At 52.4% G+C, this 19,397-nt stretch overlaps 1 protein-coding gene across 4 annotated transcripts in view; it reads right to left on the bottom strand.

The window, feature by feature from the left end:
- The window catches only part of PDE8A (phosphodiesterase 8A), a 124,310-nt gene that overhangs the window by 25,222 nt on the left and 79,691 nt on the right, over nt 1–19,397 (bottom strand). For 3 of the 4 annotated variants that reach the window (XM_057494739.1, XM_057494738.1, XM_057494737.1), the window contains 7 exons: nt 15,948–16,026; nt 14,211–14,348; nt 9,898–9,986; nt 8,370–8,421; nt 8,224–8,266; nt 2,674–2,793; nt 792–869 (listed from right to left, as the gene is read on the bottom strand). In XM_057494739.1, the coding sequence (XP_057350722.1) occupies nt 792–869; nt 2,674–2,793; nt 8,224–8,266; nt 8,370–8,421; nt 9,898–9,986; nt 14,211–14,348; nt 15,948–16,026 (599 nt within the window). The remainder of the gene's footprint in view (nt 1–791; nt 870–2,673; nt 2,794–8,223; nt 8,267–8,369; nt 8,422–9,897; nt 9,987–14,210; nt 14,349–15,947; nt 16,027–19,397) is intronic. The other variant, XM_036931868.2, reaches the window with a different exon arrangement.

The following is a 19,397-nucleotide window of genomic DNA, read 5'->3' as shown; positions in this document are numbered from 1 at the left end:
CACGCTCTCCCGCGGACCGCCACCCTGCGGCCCTGCCGGTGCATCCCACCCAGCCCTCGTCGCAGGCCCGGGACCCGGGGGGATGGTCTTCCTGGCACAAGGGGCGCCACACCCTTTCACCCCTCGCAACCAACTTGAGAGGGAGCGGGAGCAGGCGCCGGCACCCCCGAGGGAACCTGAGGTGCACTGCCCTGGAAGGTTTTGGCTTTTTATTTAGTAACAACCAGTTCCATATGCTTCCCAGTTCAACTCCGGGTCAAAGAGAGTACACGCTAGCAGTTAATATTTGCCTCCACACTATCCATAAATAATTTTCATTATATTTTTTAAACTACTAGATCATTCAGGCCCTGTATCTATATAATCTTAAAAAATCATATTCCAATTAGGAGTAAACAATATTTGCTTAATACGTCTTTCACATCCCCAAACGTGGCTCACCCCCCCATCAAAAGAGAAGCTTCCATGGCAAACCACGACCTGGGATGCAATAAAATGCCAAGGATTTCACGTGCACCACACACAGTCACAGCAGATAACCCATGTCTGCTGCAGCGGGTCAGGGAACCAGCTACAGAGCAGACGGCAGAACGCGCCTGTTCACTCAGCCCCTGACTCCATCAGAAGGCTCAGGATGGCACCGACTGGGCAGGAGTCCCGGGCAGGGGGAGGGGACGGACACAGGTCGCCGGGGCCCCTTCCCCCTCCCGGACTGGGCAAGGCCGGGCAGGAGGCGCCAGCCCTTCACGCGTCGGGCCGGGCCGCCGTCTCCTCCTGCCGCCACCACCTACCTTCACTCGCGCGCGAGGCCATAGTCCTGACGTCTAGCGAGCTCTTTCGCCTGTCTTTGTGTTTGCCTGACTGAGTATCTGTGGAAACAATTAAATCATAAATCATCTCTTCACAGGATTTTAACAACATACTAGGACAATTACCAATCTAAAATTTTTTTAAGTATTTAGGACACCATTTAAGATGCCACAAAAACCAATGCAGTGCACAGAGATGAAGACTAGGAAGGGACCTTAAGGGGGCTGCTTTTATCAAAACGTCCCTGTGGTGTGACCACAAACACGTGCTTCAGTTTCCAGATTATGCAAATTCAGGGTCTAAAGACAAAGTTAAAAACTAGCAGAAATGAACTCAGAAGAATTTCTCCTATTACACGTCTATATAATTGGGTAAAATGGTGGGAAATTTTTGACCCCCATCCACCCTGGCCCAAAGGAAATAAAAATCTTATATGTATTTTTTCTACAACACAAGCTCTGAACGTCCCAGGAAAGAGCATGTCTCCCTTCGAGGGCAGTACAGGGAACACTGGTCACGGGCATATTCCCAACCACGGTCTACCTTCCCCACTGATGACCCCCGTTCCCGTCGGCTGGCTCCTCTGGGCCCTCGGCCTCCTCTCTCCCCCTGGCCCCGTGCCCGTGGGTGGCCCGGCAGAGCCGACCGTCCTTCCTGCCCCCTCCGTGCCCCCGCTGGGTGTCGCCCGTGGTGCTGAGCCTCGCCAGCTGCGAGCTGCCCTGCCGACGAGCGAACCGGAGCTGGCGCTCCAGCTCAGGGCTCCCAGCTGCGGGGCTTTCTCCGTCTCACCCGGAGTCCCTGCTCACAGACAGGATTCCAGCACAGGCCTCCAGCCCCCTCCCCGCCACCAAGCTCTTCGTTTGCTATTTGCTGCGTTCTCTGTGCCTTGGGCGCCGACAGCAAACTGTCAGGCTCACGGGTGACATCCTCGTTCCCGCATCAGGACACGATTCGGTCTTACCTCCCCTGGAGGGCTGTACTGGAAGCTCCGGGTTTGCACCAGCCACACGCCCGTCTCCCTCCTGTCCTCCCCTGGTCCTCTTCCTCAGCTCCTCTCGGGTCCCCAGAGGGTCTGGCCTCGCCCTTCCTCCCAGACCGCGCGGCCTCCCGATCTCGTCCCTCCCTACAGCTTCAGCCGCCGCCTGTGTCTGTCTTACCCCAGGCCTCTCTCCTGGGCCCCAGACTCACGTCTTAGCCCGCCCTGGTCCCCTCTGCCTGAATACCACTCGGACACTGCAAATGAACTACCTTCTCCCGAATCCACTCTGTCCAGCTCACGGAACAGCATCTATGTTTTTGCGTAAGTTGGAGACAAGTCGTCCATGATTCTTCCCTCCTGCCCTCCCCACCAGCGACTGGTCAGCTCAGCCTGCAGGCTCCCTGACACCTCTTTAATCCAGCCCCACTCAGACGCTTGGCCTTCCTCCGCCGGATCGTGGCAGCCTCCCTCGCGGGCCCGCCGCCCCCGGCCTCTGCAGGCAGGCAAGTGCTCCTTCTAAAACAGTCTCTGACCAGATCATGCTCCCAGTTAAAACATTTCTAAGGCTCATCGTCGCTTCCAGGATATGAACTTGCCCGTGTGGCACCCGGAGTCCCATGATATGCAGACGCCCCCCTCCAGCCGTCACGCACTGTGAGGCCCTAGTTTACTCCCGGCCTTTATGCCTCCGTACAGGCTGCTTACCTCCACTTGGGAATTTACGTCTCCCAGGCGGCCTTCCTCACCTGGTTAGCGCTCGGTCCTTGGAAGGTGCAGGTAAGAGGTGGTCCAGGTGCCGTAAGCTACGGGAGTGTTCCCCCGAGGCCTCCACACCCCACCCCAGCACGGCCAGTGACCACCCGCTTTCCTGTCTGTCTGCTCACCAGCCGTGAATGACATGCGGGCAGAAACCATCTCCCTTTCTCTTTCTAGGTGCCCGTCACCGCCTAGCGTGTTACAGCTGTTCAACAGACACGTCCGCTTCTCCAGACACCTGCATGTTTCTGTGCACAAATGGAAGTGCCACTGAGATTACCCGGTGCTCAAAACCCCTCCGCACCTCAGAGGTAAAGGGCAACCGCTGGCAGTCAAGAGTCCCGGCCTCCTGGCCACAGCCTGCCTTCCACTTGCCCCCAGTCTCCGTCTTGCCCACACGTGGGTGATGTCAGTACAGCCACTCCCCGCGCGTCTCAGGAACAGCCTTGACATCTGCTGCCTCTGCCTCTGACATTCGACACTGAGCCCTCCAGACGCTCACGCCTTCAAACCACACCGCCTCCTCTCAACACGCAGGCCCGAGAGTGTCTCCTTCACTGAGCTTCATGGAGATTAATGCCCACACAGCCACCTGGTAAGGACGGGCTGTGACTTACTAGTTTTCCTTTACTCGTCTCCCTTGTATTCACTCAACAAACATTTACTGGGCACCCACCACGTGTCAGGCCCTAAGCCAGGCCTCGGGATGTGAAGGTGCATAAGGTATGGTCCACGTCCTCAGAGGTGGTCTAGGGGGGATGGAGGCGGGGGAACCAAGAATTACGGTAGTAAGTTTAAGTTCAGAAGGAGCCCTGAGAACCTGGCAGACCCTCCTCTGGGAGCGGGCAGGGCGGGGGTGCACGCTGCAATGGAGCTGAGAGGAGGAGGGAGGCCTGTCCAGGGGAAGAACCGCCTGCGTGGACGGAGCCGAGTGGGGCTGCAGAGGAGCAGGAAGCAGCGCGTGTACCGAGGACGAAGTGGCCATGAGCTGCTCTGTAACTTTATCTCCACGTAGACACCACGGCTTCCTGCTCCCAAGGGCCCTGCTGAGATCACTGCTCCGCGCAGTCCCTACAGCACCTTGCAGACGATTCCTAAACAAACTCACCTGCTGGAGGCCCAGCCCTCGGGAGCTGGACTCAGGGGCACCGGGGCATGAATGTCAACCAGACCATGAGCCCCTGAAGGGGCAGCGAGCACAGGCCCGCAGACCTGGGGGGTGCCTGAGGGATCTGAGGGAGTCGGTGGAAAGAAGGCTAAACCACCTCCATGACCAGGGCTTGGGCTCAGCACCACCCTCAGCCTCATTTCCTGGGCCTGCTCTTCCACAAAATGTGACCCTTCTGCATCACCCCACCTTTGTAGTGGAGAGAAATTAGCCACCTTTGCTTGGCCTGCCGAGTGACCCAGGGAGCCCCGGAGGCCGCGAGGACAGTCGCTGTGTGGCGCCCTGTGCAGACAGCCAGTGTCAATGCCGGGGCCTGGCAGGGCGCGCTCCGTTTGGGGTGTGAGGAAGCCGAGAACCCGCTGTCGCACATGACCCGCCCAAGTGCCACTCTGCGGGGAGCACAGCTGACCTTCAGGGAACCCTCCCGGCCACTCAGCGGGTCAGGCCGCTGCGGAGCGCTGCCCTGCCCTGGCCCCACCCTCTCTCGAGGGAGGTCTCCGCCGCCTCCCCACCGCCCAGTGAGCCGCCACGCGCCAGTCTCACTCCCTCTTGTGCTCTGCGGCTGCTTCCTCCTCCGAGAGCTTCCCTCCGCGCGCAGAGGGGCCCTCAAAGCCCGGGGCCCACGAGGCCAACACACGGGGATGCCTGTAACGTGTGCTGAGGCCGCCCGCATACCACCTGAGCTGGAGGGCACCCTGCTAGGCGAGGCCGTCCCGCCCACCTCCCCCCGCACAGGGTGCAGCTTCTCCCAAGTGGAGACACCCACACTGCCAGGTGCATGGGAGCTGGAGGCTGGGATCCGGATGAACAAACGAATCCCGCACCCTGCTGCCCCGCCCACCCCCACGTGTTTTCGCTGGGGTCCGTCCTTAGCACTGGGCTCTCCTGCCTCACTTCCGCTCATCAGGAGAACTGGCCCAGGGCTCAAGGCTTTGCCTACCGCCACATGCCACCAGACGCCTGCACCGGAATGTCCCGGCACATCAGGCGGGCTAAGTCCAAATCTAAACTTACTGCCCTTTCCCCTGCACTTACTAATGTTACCCAGTGGCCAATCTAGAAATCTGGTGGCATTCTAGTCTTTTCTCTTCATCCCTCACATTAAGCTGGTTCCCAAGTCCTACTGATTATGCCCAAGTATCTCTTAAATCCAGTCTCCCTGCCTTTTGTCTCTTTTCTCCCTACAATCACCACGACTATCTAAGAAGTGGCTCCTTTTCACTTACCTATTAAAAGACGCATGGCCCTCCTCTGCTCGCGGGGTGAGATGCATCCCGACTGACCCGGCCCCGCCCGTCTCCATCCGCTGTGCTGCTGTTCCTCCCCCAGGAATGCTCTTCCCGTCCCCTGGCTGATCCCTATCCCCCACCGGACGCCAGCCCCAGCCCTCACCGCTGGCAAGCACCCCAGTGTGTCCAGTGACTTCCCCCTCCCATCAGACCGTGGGGTGCCCATGCACGCCTGTGCACCTGAAGCCAGGCTCGCGGCCTGTCGCACCGACTCAAGGTTCACTGACGGGACAGCTTTCACAGTGAGCGTCTCTAGTGACACACGGCATCATGGAAACAGCACAAGGGGTGGGAAAAAGGGGACATGTGCCAGGAATTTACTACTTTTCTGGACTCCCAGACTCTGAGCCATTTTTCTGGTGACTACTGCATCAGAAGAGGGGGAGCCAGAGACTGCCATGCCCCGTTCTCCGTCAGTGGCAGAGTGGGAGGTGACCCCGAAGCAGCAAAACGAGTGCTTCCACCTGAGTCTGAACTGGAGCAAGTGAGGAAAGGAAGCAAGGGGGTGAGGAGGCCACTCTGTGCACGGTGGGCGCACCATCCTGTGCCAGGGCCTGCGCAGAGCCGAGGCAGCAGCGGCAGTGGCAGCCCATATCCCCTGCCCCGAGGGCCCAGGACAAGCCACCCAGCTTCGCTTAGCTCCTGCACTTTTTCTCAGACTGGTTTTTGTTGTACGGAACCAATGACCCTGGCTGGACCAGGGCCTGTGACAGCTCCCCTCCCTCCCTGGCCAGACGGCCAGCTGGGTCTTCTGGACAACAGGTTGGTCATACTGCTGAGCAGGGAGGAGCCGGGACGGCTGAGGGCTCACCTGGGCGGGGCCCATCCCCAGCAGGCACGCGTCAAGCACCGTGACAGACCAGCCCAGCACAAAAGCCACTTGGGGCAGTGTCTCTTCCAGTCCCAGCTCTGTCATGTCCCACTGCCCCAACTCTATCTAGGGCATCACTTAACCCTTCTGAGCCTCAGTTTCTTTCTCTGTAATAAAGGAATGTTAGTAACAGCCATGCCTACTTCACAGGGCTATCCTGAAAATTAAAAATAATAACAACTCCAAGTAAAGGCACTCCAGGGCCTTGCAGTTCAAGGTAAATGTGGCAGCGGGCCTGCCCTCGCTGCGCCCGCTCCTGACGCCCCATCCCCTGCAGTCGCTCTGCCCTCACCGCTGTCCTGAGCCTGCGCTTCCGCGAACACCACGGTCTCGCTCTCTGCGTTCTCCCCACTCTGCCCTCTGTGCAGCTCAGCCCTGCCCACGGGGGGCTTCCTCATTCTCCCCTCCTGACTTCAGGGGCGCCCTCAGGTTCTTGCTCCCTTGGACCCTAGGGTGGACGGTCCCCAGGACGCTGCCTCCCCACCCCCTCTCCTGCCATCTCTTCCACGGTGACCTCGAAACCTCCACTCTCCTGTCCCACCCCTGGGTAAGATCGAGTCCCACGTCCGAGCCCCCTGCTGCTGCTCTGCCGGCCTCGCGGCTCTGGTCCTGACCTCTGCCCAACACAGGAGCGAGGGCTCTGTGCGCAGTAGGGATGATGTGCGGGGCAGATGGAAGGGCGGTAAGCACACACAGACCCAGGGCCCCACCAGCAACGCCGTCCAGCCCACCCCTGGCCTGCTGCTGCCCCCTCAGCCTCTGGCCCAGGAGCCTCCTTGCCAGCCCCTCCCTGGCCCCTCTCCGAAGCCCGACGTAGGCACCCGTGGCCTCTCCTGCCTCCCGCTGCCCTCACCTGACTGCACGCTGGCCTCTCCCCTGCACTGTTTCCCCTCCAGACCACGGCAATGTTCTCGTCTCTGGCCCTGCACCCCGTGGAACCCGTGTTACCTACGTGCTCCAAGAGCTTCTCCGAACTCCGATGGCACCATTCTACTCCTCTGCCTCCAAATCCTCAGACTCCCACTGCCTGAAGATGAAAATCCTCATTTCCTAGGAGTTGGGGATCCTCGGGATCCCGACGCCTCTCTCCTCACTGACCCTTCCTATCGGTCAGAATTCAATCCTCGCTCTCTCTAGAACACACTCTGTGCTTTCTTCCTGCACCTCTTTTTATTTCTGGAATGCACTCCCCTCCTTCAGGTCCCCTCTCCCTGCCTGGAACCTGCCCCTCCTCCTCTGGGCTGCTCCGGCACCGCTGGTCCCCGTCAGTCACCACTGACCCCCTCGTGTCGTCTGCTGTGCCCCCTGGTGTCTGTCAGTGTGACCGGAGCCCGGCGGCCCTGGGGTGCCCACATGAATTGGCCCAGCGTGGGCTGCAGAGCTCTGGAGATGGACTTTGGGATTTGAACACCAGCTCTACCACTTCCCGGATGGATCCCCTTGGGCAAATTATTTAGCCTTTCAGTTTTCTTACCTATAAAAAGGGAACTCCATCTATAAAATGTCCTCTCCACTGGGGTTGCTGCAAGCCTTCAGTTAAATACACTCTAAGTTAAGCATTTGGCACAGTGCCACGTACACAGTAAACACTCAGAAAAACCCGTGGTAAATGGTCCGAGAATGAACAAGCGAACTGGTCGCTCCAGCGGAAAGCGCATGACCAGCTAATGGGGTGCAGCCGGGCCTCTCCAAGGCTCTGACAGACGGCCGGGCAGCCAGGGCACCGCCGGGGAGTGGCAGGGCGATGGAGAGCCTCCGGTGCGGGCCGGAGCAGCCTGCACACCGCAGCCGGCCCCTCCTCTGGGAGGCCAGAACAGGGCGGTGGCTTTGAAGCCATGACATGTGCGTGAAGACACCAGGCGACTCCAGGCCAGGGAAAAACATCTGCAGTAACAGCTGGTGTCCAGGGCCCAGTAAGACAGATGCGAGTTGAGTCGAACTGGTGGGGCTGCTGCCCCTCTGCACGGGCTGGCGGTGACTGCTGCCAGGGGATGAGGGTGCTCCTGCTTGGGGACTGGAGTCTGGCACCCCCACATCGCCTCTCAAAGCACAGATCAGGCCAACAAACCACACTTCACTCCGCACGTCTTCTCATGAGTTCTTGCATTTGAGGTGATCAGTTCTCCCCCGCAGGCTGAGACCCACCCCGGGCACGTGTCAGAATGCCCACAGGAGCTCAGCTCCTGACTCATGAGCCAGTCTGAGGAGTTTAGGAGAGAAAAGCTGCCTTGCTGCCAAGAAAATACAGTTCCACCAATGCGCCAGGCCAGCCAGTCAGCATAAGGGACTGTCTGTATTTTACCTTTTCAAAAGCTCTGTGAACCCTAAGAATGAATATGGAGCACCATACCTGTTTGAGTGTCAGACTGAACACATTCAGTTATTTTCTCAGCCTAAAAATGAATTTTAAAAGCCATTATTAGTACTGCTCGCCTAGTCACACTATGAAGAAGTCTTGGGGGCACTCCTGGGGCTGCGGGGGCTTCCCTTACATACCTTATTGTTGCCATTGCACACTCTGATAATGGACACATAGTGTCTAATTTTTCTGCAAGTAGAAAACAATGCATTATTTCTCTCCTGGCTCTCTGTTCTAGGGGTACGTAGCTAACTTTTCATTCTGAAAAGAGCATCTCTTTCACAATACCCAGAATGCTTTGAGGAGAGCATTTCTATCATCTGTGACCGAGGCCACCGATAAACGAGTGCGTCTGCCGTCCACTGGCGCCTCCTTAGGAATGGAGTCGGCTCTTCGCTAAAAACTAAACTCTTCCAAGTCATCATGACATATGATAAAAAAACACCTATGTTTAAAATATATACTCCACATCAGCCTACCAAAAGCCTTAAATTCCTTAACCTGTGTTCACGTTCACAACCCTTTATATTGATGCTCCTCTTCAAGCTCCAGGGAGCAGCGTGTCACGGTCCCTCACAGGGACAGCTGCCGGCCGCGCCAGGGTCGCGGTCCCATCTGACTCGGTCAGCGAGGGCTCCAGGGCAAAGCCAGGGCTTGTCTCAGAAGCTGCTGACCCTCCCCACTTAGTATTATTCCTTCCAGTTTTCCCGTTTTTTCCCCTTGATAATCAAATCCCCATATACTTTTCACAAAAAATTTGGGAAGGACAAAAAAAGACAAAGGAGCAGAACACAGCCACACAGATCTGCCTTCCGAAGCGGCCGCCACCCAGCAGCAAAGCGTGCTGACCACGCGCGGGAGCCATGCAGTCAGGGCAGAGGTCTGCAGCCCGACCTGGGCCAGACGCCTCTCTAAGCCTCGGCTTCCTCATCAGTAAGATGGAGATGATCAGCAATGACGTCACAGGGCTGAGGTCAGCATGAAGTGCAGTGGCGTCTGTCCGCCAGGCCCGGGGAGCCTGCCCAGGGGAGGGTGCAATGGACAGGAGCAGTGCCACCGACAACCGCCAGCACCCCACCTCCTCTTGTTCTTTTTCCCTTTTTCATTTTCCTGATAGTGATCACACACTAGGTATGATTTTACATATTGACATCTGCATTTATCATAAGCACTTTTCCTTGTAATTATATTTCTATCATCATTTCTAACAGTTGCATATTTTATTATTAGGCATTCTGTAATTCAAATTCATAATTTTTCACCACTCATATTTTATGAGAGCTTCCATGGTCGTATTCAAAACATGTGTCTCATTTGATAGGTCTAGGAAGAAATAACACAGGCTATCAAATTGGACAGAACTCTTTTAAACAGAGCAAGTGTTCTTAACACACAGCTTAATAAAGTGACTGCTTAACAAGTAACTTCACAGAATTCTGATTCAAATGCTGTGGTCTCTTCTGCATCCATGCAGCGCAAGCAAGATCCTTTGGAACCTGGTGGCTCTGGGTCAGGCTACAGCATTGAGGTGGCCACCCTCGAAGGCCCACCTTTGGTGACACCTGACAAGTCTCTAAGTTCTGCAGGAGGGTCTTAACTAGTCAAAGCACATTCGGCATGAAGCCAAGCATGGTTTGGAGGCTGACACGCATGCTCCCCACTTACCCTCCCTGTCCAAGGACAGGTATTATCTTCACATTTTGCTGTATGTTATCTCCATTTTTCTTCTTGGCATGGTAAATTCCTTGCCACTCCTATAAACAGAACATAAATGTCAATACTTTGTGTTCAAACCACAAACCCAAGAACACTTTCCATGTCCAGTTCCAAATAATTTCCCACTGCTACACCAACCAGGGTAGAAAGTTACCCCAATCCTGGACACAATTTTGGGTAATCTGACAATTCCTTCTCAGCCTCCCAAGCCCACTCCTCTGGGGTTGCAGACGAGAGCCAGGTCAGCCACGGACTAAGTGGTCTCTGTTTCAGGGGCTCTGTGCTGGCAAAGAGGCCTGCGCCCACAGATGAAGAGCAGGCTTCCCTTCAACACACAACACAGCTGCTTCTGCTCCCAGCTCCCTCCTGCTGCCCTGAGTGGGTAGCGTGGCCTCTGCCCCTGAATTTGGGAGAAGGGAGAATCTGAGAGGGGGCAGAGGAAGGGCCATTCTGGGGCCACTAGCACGGTGGGCTGCTACCAGCCTCTGGGATGTGTGAGGGTGTCGCGCTCTCAGCAGGTGAGGTGGGGACGGTCGGGTAACAGCCAGGACCATGCTCACGTAGCGCAGGCAGGCGAGGCCCTAAAGGCCAGGCTGCAGCTGCATTAGCTCTGCTCACACACCCGGACGGCACGTAGAGGGGCTCTTGTAGAATGAACTGCAGCCTGGGAGAGCAGGGATGTGTGGGATGTGGCCATAGCGGGAGAGCAGGGGCTGCACCCCACTCTTGGGGCACCGGGAGTGGCCTGGGATGGACCTGGGTTTTGTCACTACCGAAAAGGTTCTGAATTCCTCCAAGAGTCACCAAGTCCCTAAGCTGTGAAATCCCTAATAGCCACTGTAGGACACGGAATCTCTAGGGTGTTCCAGGACCTCGACCACCCAGGGTCCCTCAGGCCTTGGAGCTGACCCAGGCAGGAATGGGTCAGCACGGCAGCCTTGGTGGCTTAGTTCAAGTCTCCCATCCAGACCCTGTATGAGGTCAGTCCTGAAATCTGAGCTTGGCGCGTGGCAACCTGCATGCAAATGCCAACAGTAAAATCTGCTGGACTTCAAACCCCTCTGGGAAAGTGGCTCCATGAAAGCCCAGGAGGCTCCGGCCGAGCACGGGACGGCTACTGCCGTTTCCTGGTACGCTGAAAACAATGGGCACCAAGAAAGGCCTGAATCAAAGAGCAGCCAGAGGACCAGCTTGGTGCCTACTCAGCCGGGCTCCCGACGAGCCGAGGCAGTCCCTTCTTGGTGCCCATTGTCTCAGGAATTAAATCATTGCCACCCGGCTGTCCTATCGCCAGGGCTGGCACAGCGCTGCACGCAGTAAACAGGCAAGGAACACTCGGGGCTTTTGTTTACTGAATGGACAGGGCAGGACGAGGTCAGACCGTAGAGACCTAAGGGCCTGAGCTCTGCTGGAGCAGTGACCTGACCAAGACGACAGTTTGGTAAGCCCAGTCACTTAACAGAACTGGGTGGGCTGACCAGAAGCGGAGGCCAAACTGGATCCGACCGTCACAGTCCCGGCTATGAGAAGAGGGCCTTCACCAAGGTCAGGCCCAGGCAACAGACACTCGGGGGCGAGGGTCCAATACACACCCAGGCTTGGTGACGGATCCGACAGAGGAGACCGAGGGGCGGGGAGCAGGGGGGACGAACTCCATTCCAGGACTCCAGGTTCAAGCAAGTGTGAGTCACTGAGCCGAGACAGGGATCGAGGGGGATGGGGTTCTGTTAATGGGGGATGCGAGAAATCACTGTTCCCTAAACAAGCTGACTTCAAGCTGACGGCAAGATGCTGAACCGGACCTCGGAAAAGAGGCTGGAGCGGACGCTGGGTGGCGGGAGACACGCACGCAGGGCAGGGGGCACGCCTCACCCGTGAAGGCACCTCCCGAGGAACAGAGAGGGGCAGAGCCTCAGGGCCCCGGGGGAACCGGTGGAGGGGCAGCGGGAGGAGGCGGAGGCCACAGGGGGCTCAGGAGGGTCGGGCCGTGAGGGGCTAAGGGCTCTGCAGCCCCACGTCGTTACCAGTGAGCAGCCAGCAGTTTACGCACCGCCTACAGGACACAATTTCTGAGGGAAAAACTCAAGAGTCAAAGGAGGGCCAGAGTTAAGGCTTATGCATCTGCGAAGGAGGAGGCCGTGGGTCCGGGGCTCCGGCAGAGAAGCCTCTGGGACAGAGACACGGAAGGAGAGTCAAGGGCACACCGGGATGGGGGGGGCACCAGGGTGGGGTCCAAAAATCAAGGCGCCTGCCTACTTGTATCAATTTCAGCCCCGAGAGGAGCCCCTGGCTGAGGACGGGTAGAGAGGGTTTGTGGAGAGCGGTGCTTCCAATACTCTCTGTTTGAAAATCACTGGAATTTCTTCTCTGCCCCCAGGAACACCCAGTGGGTCGGCAGCTAGACTGGGACACTCCAAAGCCCCCCCTGCATCTGTGCGGGTGCCCGGGGAGGCCTCCCTCCAGGGGTCACAGCTTGACCGCTCAGCCAGCCAACTCCTTAACATGCCCTTCGCCCTGGGGAGGCTCCTGAGGAAGCCACATATCCTTCCACCTGGAAAACTGCCCAGCCAAGCAGCCTGTCCTGCCGGTGTGGCAAGCAAACCAGCAGGTTCCTGGCAAAGATCAGAGGTCATTTCCCACTCCCCCAAGAACGCCACAATGTGCAAGACAAACCACCATGTTCCGTTTTGAGATGAAGCGGTACGGAGGTTGATAATATCATATTTATTATATTCTCTCCTCACAATAAGCAGATTTTAGAGAACAGGTCTCCTGCTGTTCGAGTCTGAGGCCCTCTGTACCTGGTGCTCAGGAAGAGGGTCGCTGTTCACGTGGATCTGGACAGAACCCAGGGCCTGCAGCTGCTCCGCTGAACGCCGCCCCCTCTCCCCGCACTCTTCTTGGCAAAGGGAGACCCAGCGCCTCCCTGCAAGGGCTGCCCGATCAAGGTGCCCAAGGGCTGCCATCTCCTGCTCACAACAAAACGCCTGGCCACCCCTGTGGAGCCAGGGACCAAAAGGCCACAGTGAAGCCCCTCAGGGCGGCGGGGTCTGGGGGGGCCGCTGCTCCACAGCCACCTCCCGACGTGCCCCCCAGGTCCTAGGTGGGGCGCCTGAGCACCCCAGGGTCTTCACCGGCCTCAGCCTTCATCTCTTTCCAGAGGACAGTCTCTTTCTAGTAAGATCATCTCCCTCAACAGAGAAGCTGAAGAACAAGCAGGACTTGCGAGGGGCTCCCTTGGGTTCTTCCCCTGCCAGCACATCACCAGCCCCTCGCAGCCAGCCTGCTTCTCCCTGGTTTTCACTGCGAGGCTCTCTGCAGAGCACAGAGCCATGGGGGAGAGAAGGGCCAGGGCTCCACTCTCGACGCCCTCAAGGGGCCCAAGGGAGTGGGGGCAGAAGCTCTGCACAGCCCTTTGACCCTCCGGCAGACTCAGCGGAGGAATGGCACGCGCCTCGGGGCAGAGGGAACCACTTCACGGGGGCCTGCGAGAGTGGGCAGAGCAGGCGACCCAACTTTTCAAGTGTTTTGAATAATCATATTAACAGTCTTTCCCCAACTTGTAAAAGTTACAAAGAGCCCAGCAGAAAGCACCATGAGAAGCAGTAGCTAGTCCTTCTCATCATATTCTCAAACCTAACGGGAGTGAGGTGCTGTCCAAAGCCGCTGTTCAGAGAACTGCTCAGACACAGCCCTCGCCCGTCTGCCCCTTCCGCGCCACGGCCGGGCGACGTCTCACGGGACCGTGCCGTGGCTCCCTCTTTGTTTTGCACCCTGAAATATGAATTCTCTAAGGCAGGAATTCTTGTTTTGCTCTTCTTTCTGTACCAGAATCCAGCAGAATCTATACAGGAGGCGGTCAAACAATGCTGAATGAATGCGTGAGGCTCAGAGAACTCCTGGCCCAGATGTGTTCTCAGAATGTGTCCCCTCACTGGCAATCCTTTGCCCAGAACCATTTGCCAGCATCCACCACTTAGAAAATGGTAATTAGAAAGATCAACTTACTTACTACAAAGGGGAAAACAATGATTTTAAGCGTCAAAGTTGTTCTGGCTTATTGACTTAAGCTGTATTTTCTTGGTCTCAGTGTCCTCCTCTGCAAAATGGGAGTGAGGGGGCTGAGTCGCCTACATTTCCCAGGGCTTCTGGGAAGAGTGAGACCGAGACCACCCGCGCGGGTGCTGCTCAGCGAGCACTAAGTCCCCTTCCTTTCCTCCAGGTCAGGTGAAAGTAAAAGAGGGCGCCGCCGGCTCACTCACCTTGCCTATCCTGATGCACGAATTTACAGTTTCAAGCAGATCGGCCTTTTTTTCATTCACAGGTGCTTCCGCTAACTCCTTCCCTATTAATTCACCTGACTGATAGCCCATCGTGGTTTCAAATGCAGGATTTGCATACTGGGGAGACAAAAGAAGAACATCAAGTGAATCAGAAGAAATTTGGAAAGAGGACAGCTAAGGGTGGGTGTTTGACCTGAGCCATCCTATTCTTTCCCCAGAAAGCTCAGGAGCCTAGAGCTCACCACAGCAGCTCCAGAGCAACAAGAGCACAAGCCCAGAAGCAGCCTGGAGGCCAGAGAAGCTGCTGCTCCCTTGATGAGGGGCTGGGATGCTGCGTGTCCTCCTGAGGCCCCAGGGAGGGCCAGGCCTGCTGCACTTTCACACCAGCTCAGGAAGGAAGCCGCACGCAGCGGACCCAGGGCTGTGCCAGAAGGCTGCTTGGCTGGCGACACAGTGGAATAAAGCCCCATACCGCGGGGCTGAGGCTCCCCGGCTCCGCTCCTGCCTGGCACTTACGCCCTCCAAGTCTCTGTCTGTGCATTTTTAATGAGAATGAGACATTTATCTCGCCTCTCTCAAATGAAGCAAATGAATAATGCATTTGGAAAGCAGGTTATAACTTGTACATATTTACAAATGTAAGGCTTTATGACTAAATTTCTAGAAGACTAGAAGAAAATGTATAGGAAAGCTGTGTGTGTGTGTGTGTGTGTGCTAATAACAACAAATGAGGATAAAACCATAATCGATACTGTTTAAGAGCTGTTTTCTTTGCTACACACAAAAGCAAGCACTTCACTCACACAGCTCATTACGAAGGTCGGCTGCTGTTAGCATTAGTATTGTTCCCACTTGTGCAAAGGAGAGAGCAGATTTGGAAAGACTAAGTAACTTGCCCAACGATGCTCAGCTAGGACTGCCTTGACTGGGGGTCCGAGGCCGACTGGGACCTGGGCCTGTCTGACACCAGGCCTGTGTCCTCAACCACGGGCCTCTCAGGGCACCAACTCTTGAGTGACGCCATGGTCATCTCTTTACCAAGAAAGTAACAAGTTGGATTAAAGTGCAGGACTCAGTGCTCAGAACTGAACTCAGAGTGGAGCTGATTCTCAGGCAAAAGGCACATTTTCCTTGAACAACTCCCTCTTTTGCTGTTATCTAGAAGTACAGGCCATGTTATCTTAAGTCACTTATATCAACTCATTTTGCTAATAATGGGAAATTTATTCAGCAATTACTAGGTTATTTTTGAAATTTTGCGTAGTTGCTAGTAAATTTATACCATGTAAACTAGCTTCAAAAACAGTGCAAGAGGTGAGGGCCTGCAGGTCCTATGGTCAGAGCCTTCTCCCATTGCAAAGTCCCTTCCTGCTGGCCCCAGGAATAATCTTTTTGGATGAAAATCTCTCCTTGCTAAATAAATAAGCAAACAAACAAAAAGAACAAGTAAAAAATGCAAATGTGGTATTTCTACAGCATGTTTTCTAGGACCTTAAGTACTTATTAGTATCTTTTCTTACCTATAGGGAACTTATTCATAGATTATGTGAAATAAACCTATTTTATACATTTTTGTTCTGATAATCCTCTTAAGAAAATTGGTCTACTGAACTTCAAAAAGAAAAAAAAAAAAATCATAGTGGGAGGGGTTCATTCCTAAAAATGAGAACAAACAAAACGGGAATCCCAGAAGGATTAAACTTCCCAAACACACACCTGTACAATGCGGTCTTCGCTTGTGATTTCAATCGCTTCCTGACTTTTCTCTAATGCCGTGAACACTGAGTTACAGGCCCTTTGTGGTAGGAAAAAAAGGACTGATTAATGTCAATCTTTCAAAACCTAGTACACTCTTGGAGCATTACATCAGCTTATTTAAACGTGCTCTTTCATTTGACTGTTAAAGTAACAGCTGCTAAGTCCAGAAGAGAAGGGGCAAAACTGAAGGCACAGGGGGAGAGCCTCCTGCCGCTGCGCTGCGAGGAGCGACTGCAGCCCGACGCCTGCCCTTGCAGCCGAAGGCCGGGGCTCCCTCAGGCCACAGCCCTGCGCCCGCGGTGGGCCCTGGGCGCGGGAGAACCTCCCTGCGTCTCCCTCCTCCCACCTGAGGGGCCCTCTGAGGACCCCCGGGCAGAGCCTGCTGGGAAGGAGGCAGGCAGTCGTCCGCAGCAATTATTTCACTATATTTCACTGTATTTTTTATGTAAGAAAGAATTTTTATTTGGAATGAGGAATTACAATTTATAAACTTAAAAAAATGATAAATACCATAATCACAAAAAAAAAACAGAAAAAGAATTATTTTTATTAATGAAGTACCTAATACATAACTAACTGTAAGACATTATCCCTATATATGTGGCAGTACAATCTTTGCCTATTTTTAATTATCAGAAAGATAATTAAATCCTTTTTATTGAGGTATAATTGGCATACAATATTCTATTAGTTCCATGTATACAACAGTAATTTGACATTTGTATACACTGAAAACTGATCATCACAATAAATCTAATTACCATCTGCCACCATACAAAGTTAATATAGTATCATTGACTGTACATCCCATGTTTTACATTACATCCCCGTGACTTATTTTGTAACTGGAAGTTTGGACATCTTGATTCCCTTCATCCATTCTGTATCCCCTCCAAACCCCTTTCTCCTCTAGCAACCACTACTCTGTTCTCTGTTATCTGTGAGTTTTGTTTTGATTTTTAGAGCCTACTTGTAAGTGAAATCATGAGGTATTTTGTCTTTGTCCATCTGACTTATTTCACTGAGCATAATACTCTGAAGGTCCATCCATGTTGTTGCAAATATAACATTTCATTCTTTTTCTGGCTGAGTAATAATATTCCATTGTGGGTACGTACCACATCTTCTTTATCCATCTATTGATGGACAGTTACGTTGCTTCCCTATTTTGGTTATTGTAAATAATGCTGCATTGAACACGGGGGTGCATGTATCTGTTTGAATTACTGTTTTTGTTTTCTTCAGATAGATACTCAGAAGTGGAACTGCTAGACCACATGGTAGTTCTATTTTTAATTTTTTGTGGAACCTCCATACTGTTTTCCATAGTCCCTACACCAATTTACATTACAACTAACAGTATAGGATAGTTTCCTTTTTCCCACATCCTCTCCAACACTTGACATTTCTTATCTTTGATAATAACCATTCTAACAGATGTGGGGTAATTATCTCACTGTGGTTTTTGATTTGCATTCCCTGGTCATTAGTGATGTTAATCAACTTCTCATGTGCCTGTTGGTTATCTGTATATTTTCTCTGGGAAAATGTCTATTCAGATCCTCTGCCCATTTTTTAATCAACTGTTTTTTGTTAGTGAGTTGCATTAGTTCTTTACATATTATAGATATTAGCCCCTTATCAGTTATATGACTTGCAAATATTTCCCCCATTTAGTAGGTTGCCTTTTCATTTTATTGATGAATTCCACTGCTGTGCAGAAGCCTTGTAGTTTGATATAATCCCATTTGTTTATTTTTGCTTTTGCCTTGGAATTAGATCCAAAAAAACATCACTAAGATTAATGTTGAGGAGCTTACCACCTGCTTTCTTTTAGGAGTTTTATGGTTTCAGGTCTTACATTCAAATCTTTAATCCATTCTGAGTTAACTTTTGCATGTGGCATAAGATGGTCCAGTTTTCCTAACACTATTTATTGAAGAGACTGTCCGTCTCCCCTTTAGACATTCTTGCCTCCTTTATCGTAAATATTAATGGCCATATATGTGTGCATTTATTTCTGGGCCTCTCTATTCCACTGATCTGTGTCTGTTTTCATGCCAATACCGTACTGTTTTGATTATTACAGCTTTGTAGTATATTCTGAACTCTGGGCACACAATACCCTAGCTTTGTTCTTTCTCAAGACTGCTTTGACTATTCAGGGTCTTTTGTAATTCCAAACAAATTTTGTAATTATTTGTTCTACTTCTGCAAAAAATGCCATTAGAATTTTGATAGGGATTGCATTCAATCTATAGATCATATTGGGCATATGGCCATTTAATTCTACCAATCCATGAGAAAGCTACATCTTTCCATTTATTGTGTCATCTTTAATTTTTTCACCAATGTCTCAGAGTTTTCAGAGTACAGGTCTTTCACCTCCTTGGTTAAAGTTATTCTTAGGCATTTTATTCTTTCTGATGCAATTGTAAATGGGATATTCTTGATTTCTTCTGATAGTTTGCTATTAGAAATGCAACAGATTTTTGTATTTTAATTTTGTATCCTGCAACTTAACTGAATTCATTAGTTCTAAGAGCTTTTTGGTGGAGTCTGGTTTTCTATATATATTATCATTTCATCTGCAAACAGTGATAATTTTACTTTTCCCTTTCCTATTTGGATGCCTTTTGTTTCTTGCCTAACTGCCATAGCTAGACTTCCAATACTATGCTGAGTCTCAAGAGGGAAGAAGAGTGAGCACTCTTGTCTTCTTTGTGATCTTAGAGGAAGAGCTTTCAGTTCTTTACCATTGCATGTGATACTAGCTGTGGGCTTGTCACAGATGGCCTTCATTACATTGAAGTATGTTCCTTCTTTACTCACTTTTTTAAGAGTTTTTGTCACAAATTGATGTTGAATTTTGTCAAATGCTTTTTCTGCATCTATTGAGATGATCATACGATTTTTATCTTTCATCTTGTTAATGTGGTGTATCACACTGATCAATTTGTAGATGTTCAACCATCCTTGCATCTTTGGGATCAACTCCACTTAATCATGCTGTATGACCTTTTTAAGTATATTGTTGAATCTGGTTTGCTAATATTTTGTTGAGGGTTTTTGCACCTATGTTCATCACAGATACTGGCCTGTACTCTTCTTTTTTTGTGGAGTCCTTGTCTTGTTTTGGTATCAGGGTAACACTGATCTAAAAAATGTTTGGAAGTATTTCCTCCTCTTCAGTTTTTTAGAATAGATGAGGATAGGTATTCAATCTTCTCTTGAGTGTTTGGTAGAATTCACCAGGGGAGCCATCTGATCCTGGCATTTTGTTTCTTGGAAGGTTTTTGATTACTGACTCAATCTTCTTGCTAGTAATTGATCTATTCAGATTTTCTATTTCTCCATGATCCAGGCATCTAAGATTGTATGTTGCTAAGAATTTATTAATTTATTCAA

The sequence above is a fragment of the Manis pentadactyla genome, chromosome 18 (genome assembly GCF_030020395.1).
Source record: "Manis pentadactyla isolate mManPen7 chromosome 18, mManPen7.hap1, whole genome shotgun sequence".
NCBI classification, from domain to species: domain Eukaryota; kingdom Metazoa; phylum Chordata; class Mammalia; order Pholidota; family Manidae; genus Manis; species Manis pentadactyla.
The sequence above is the reverse complement of the archived record's forward strand: the minus strand, read 5'-3'. Positions and strand labels throughout refer to the sequence as shown.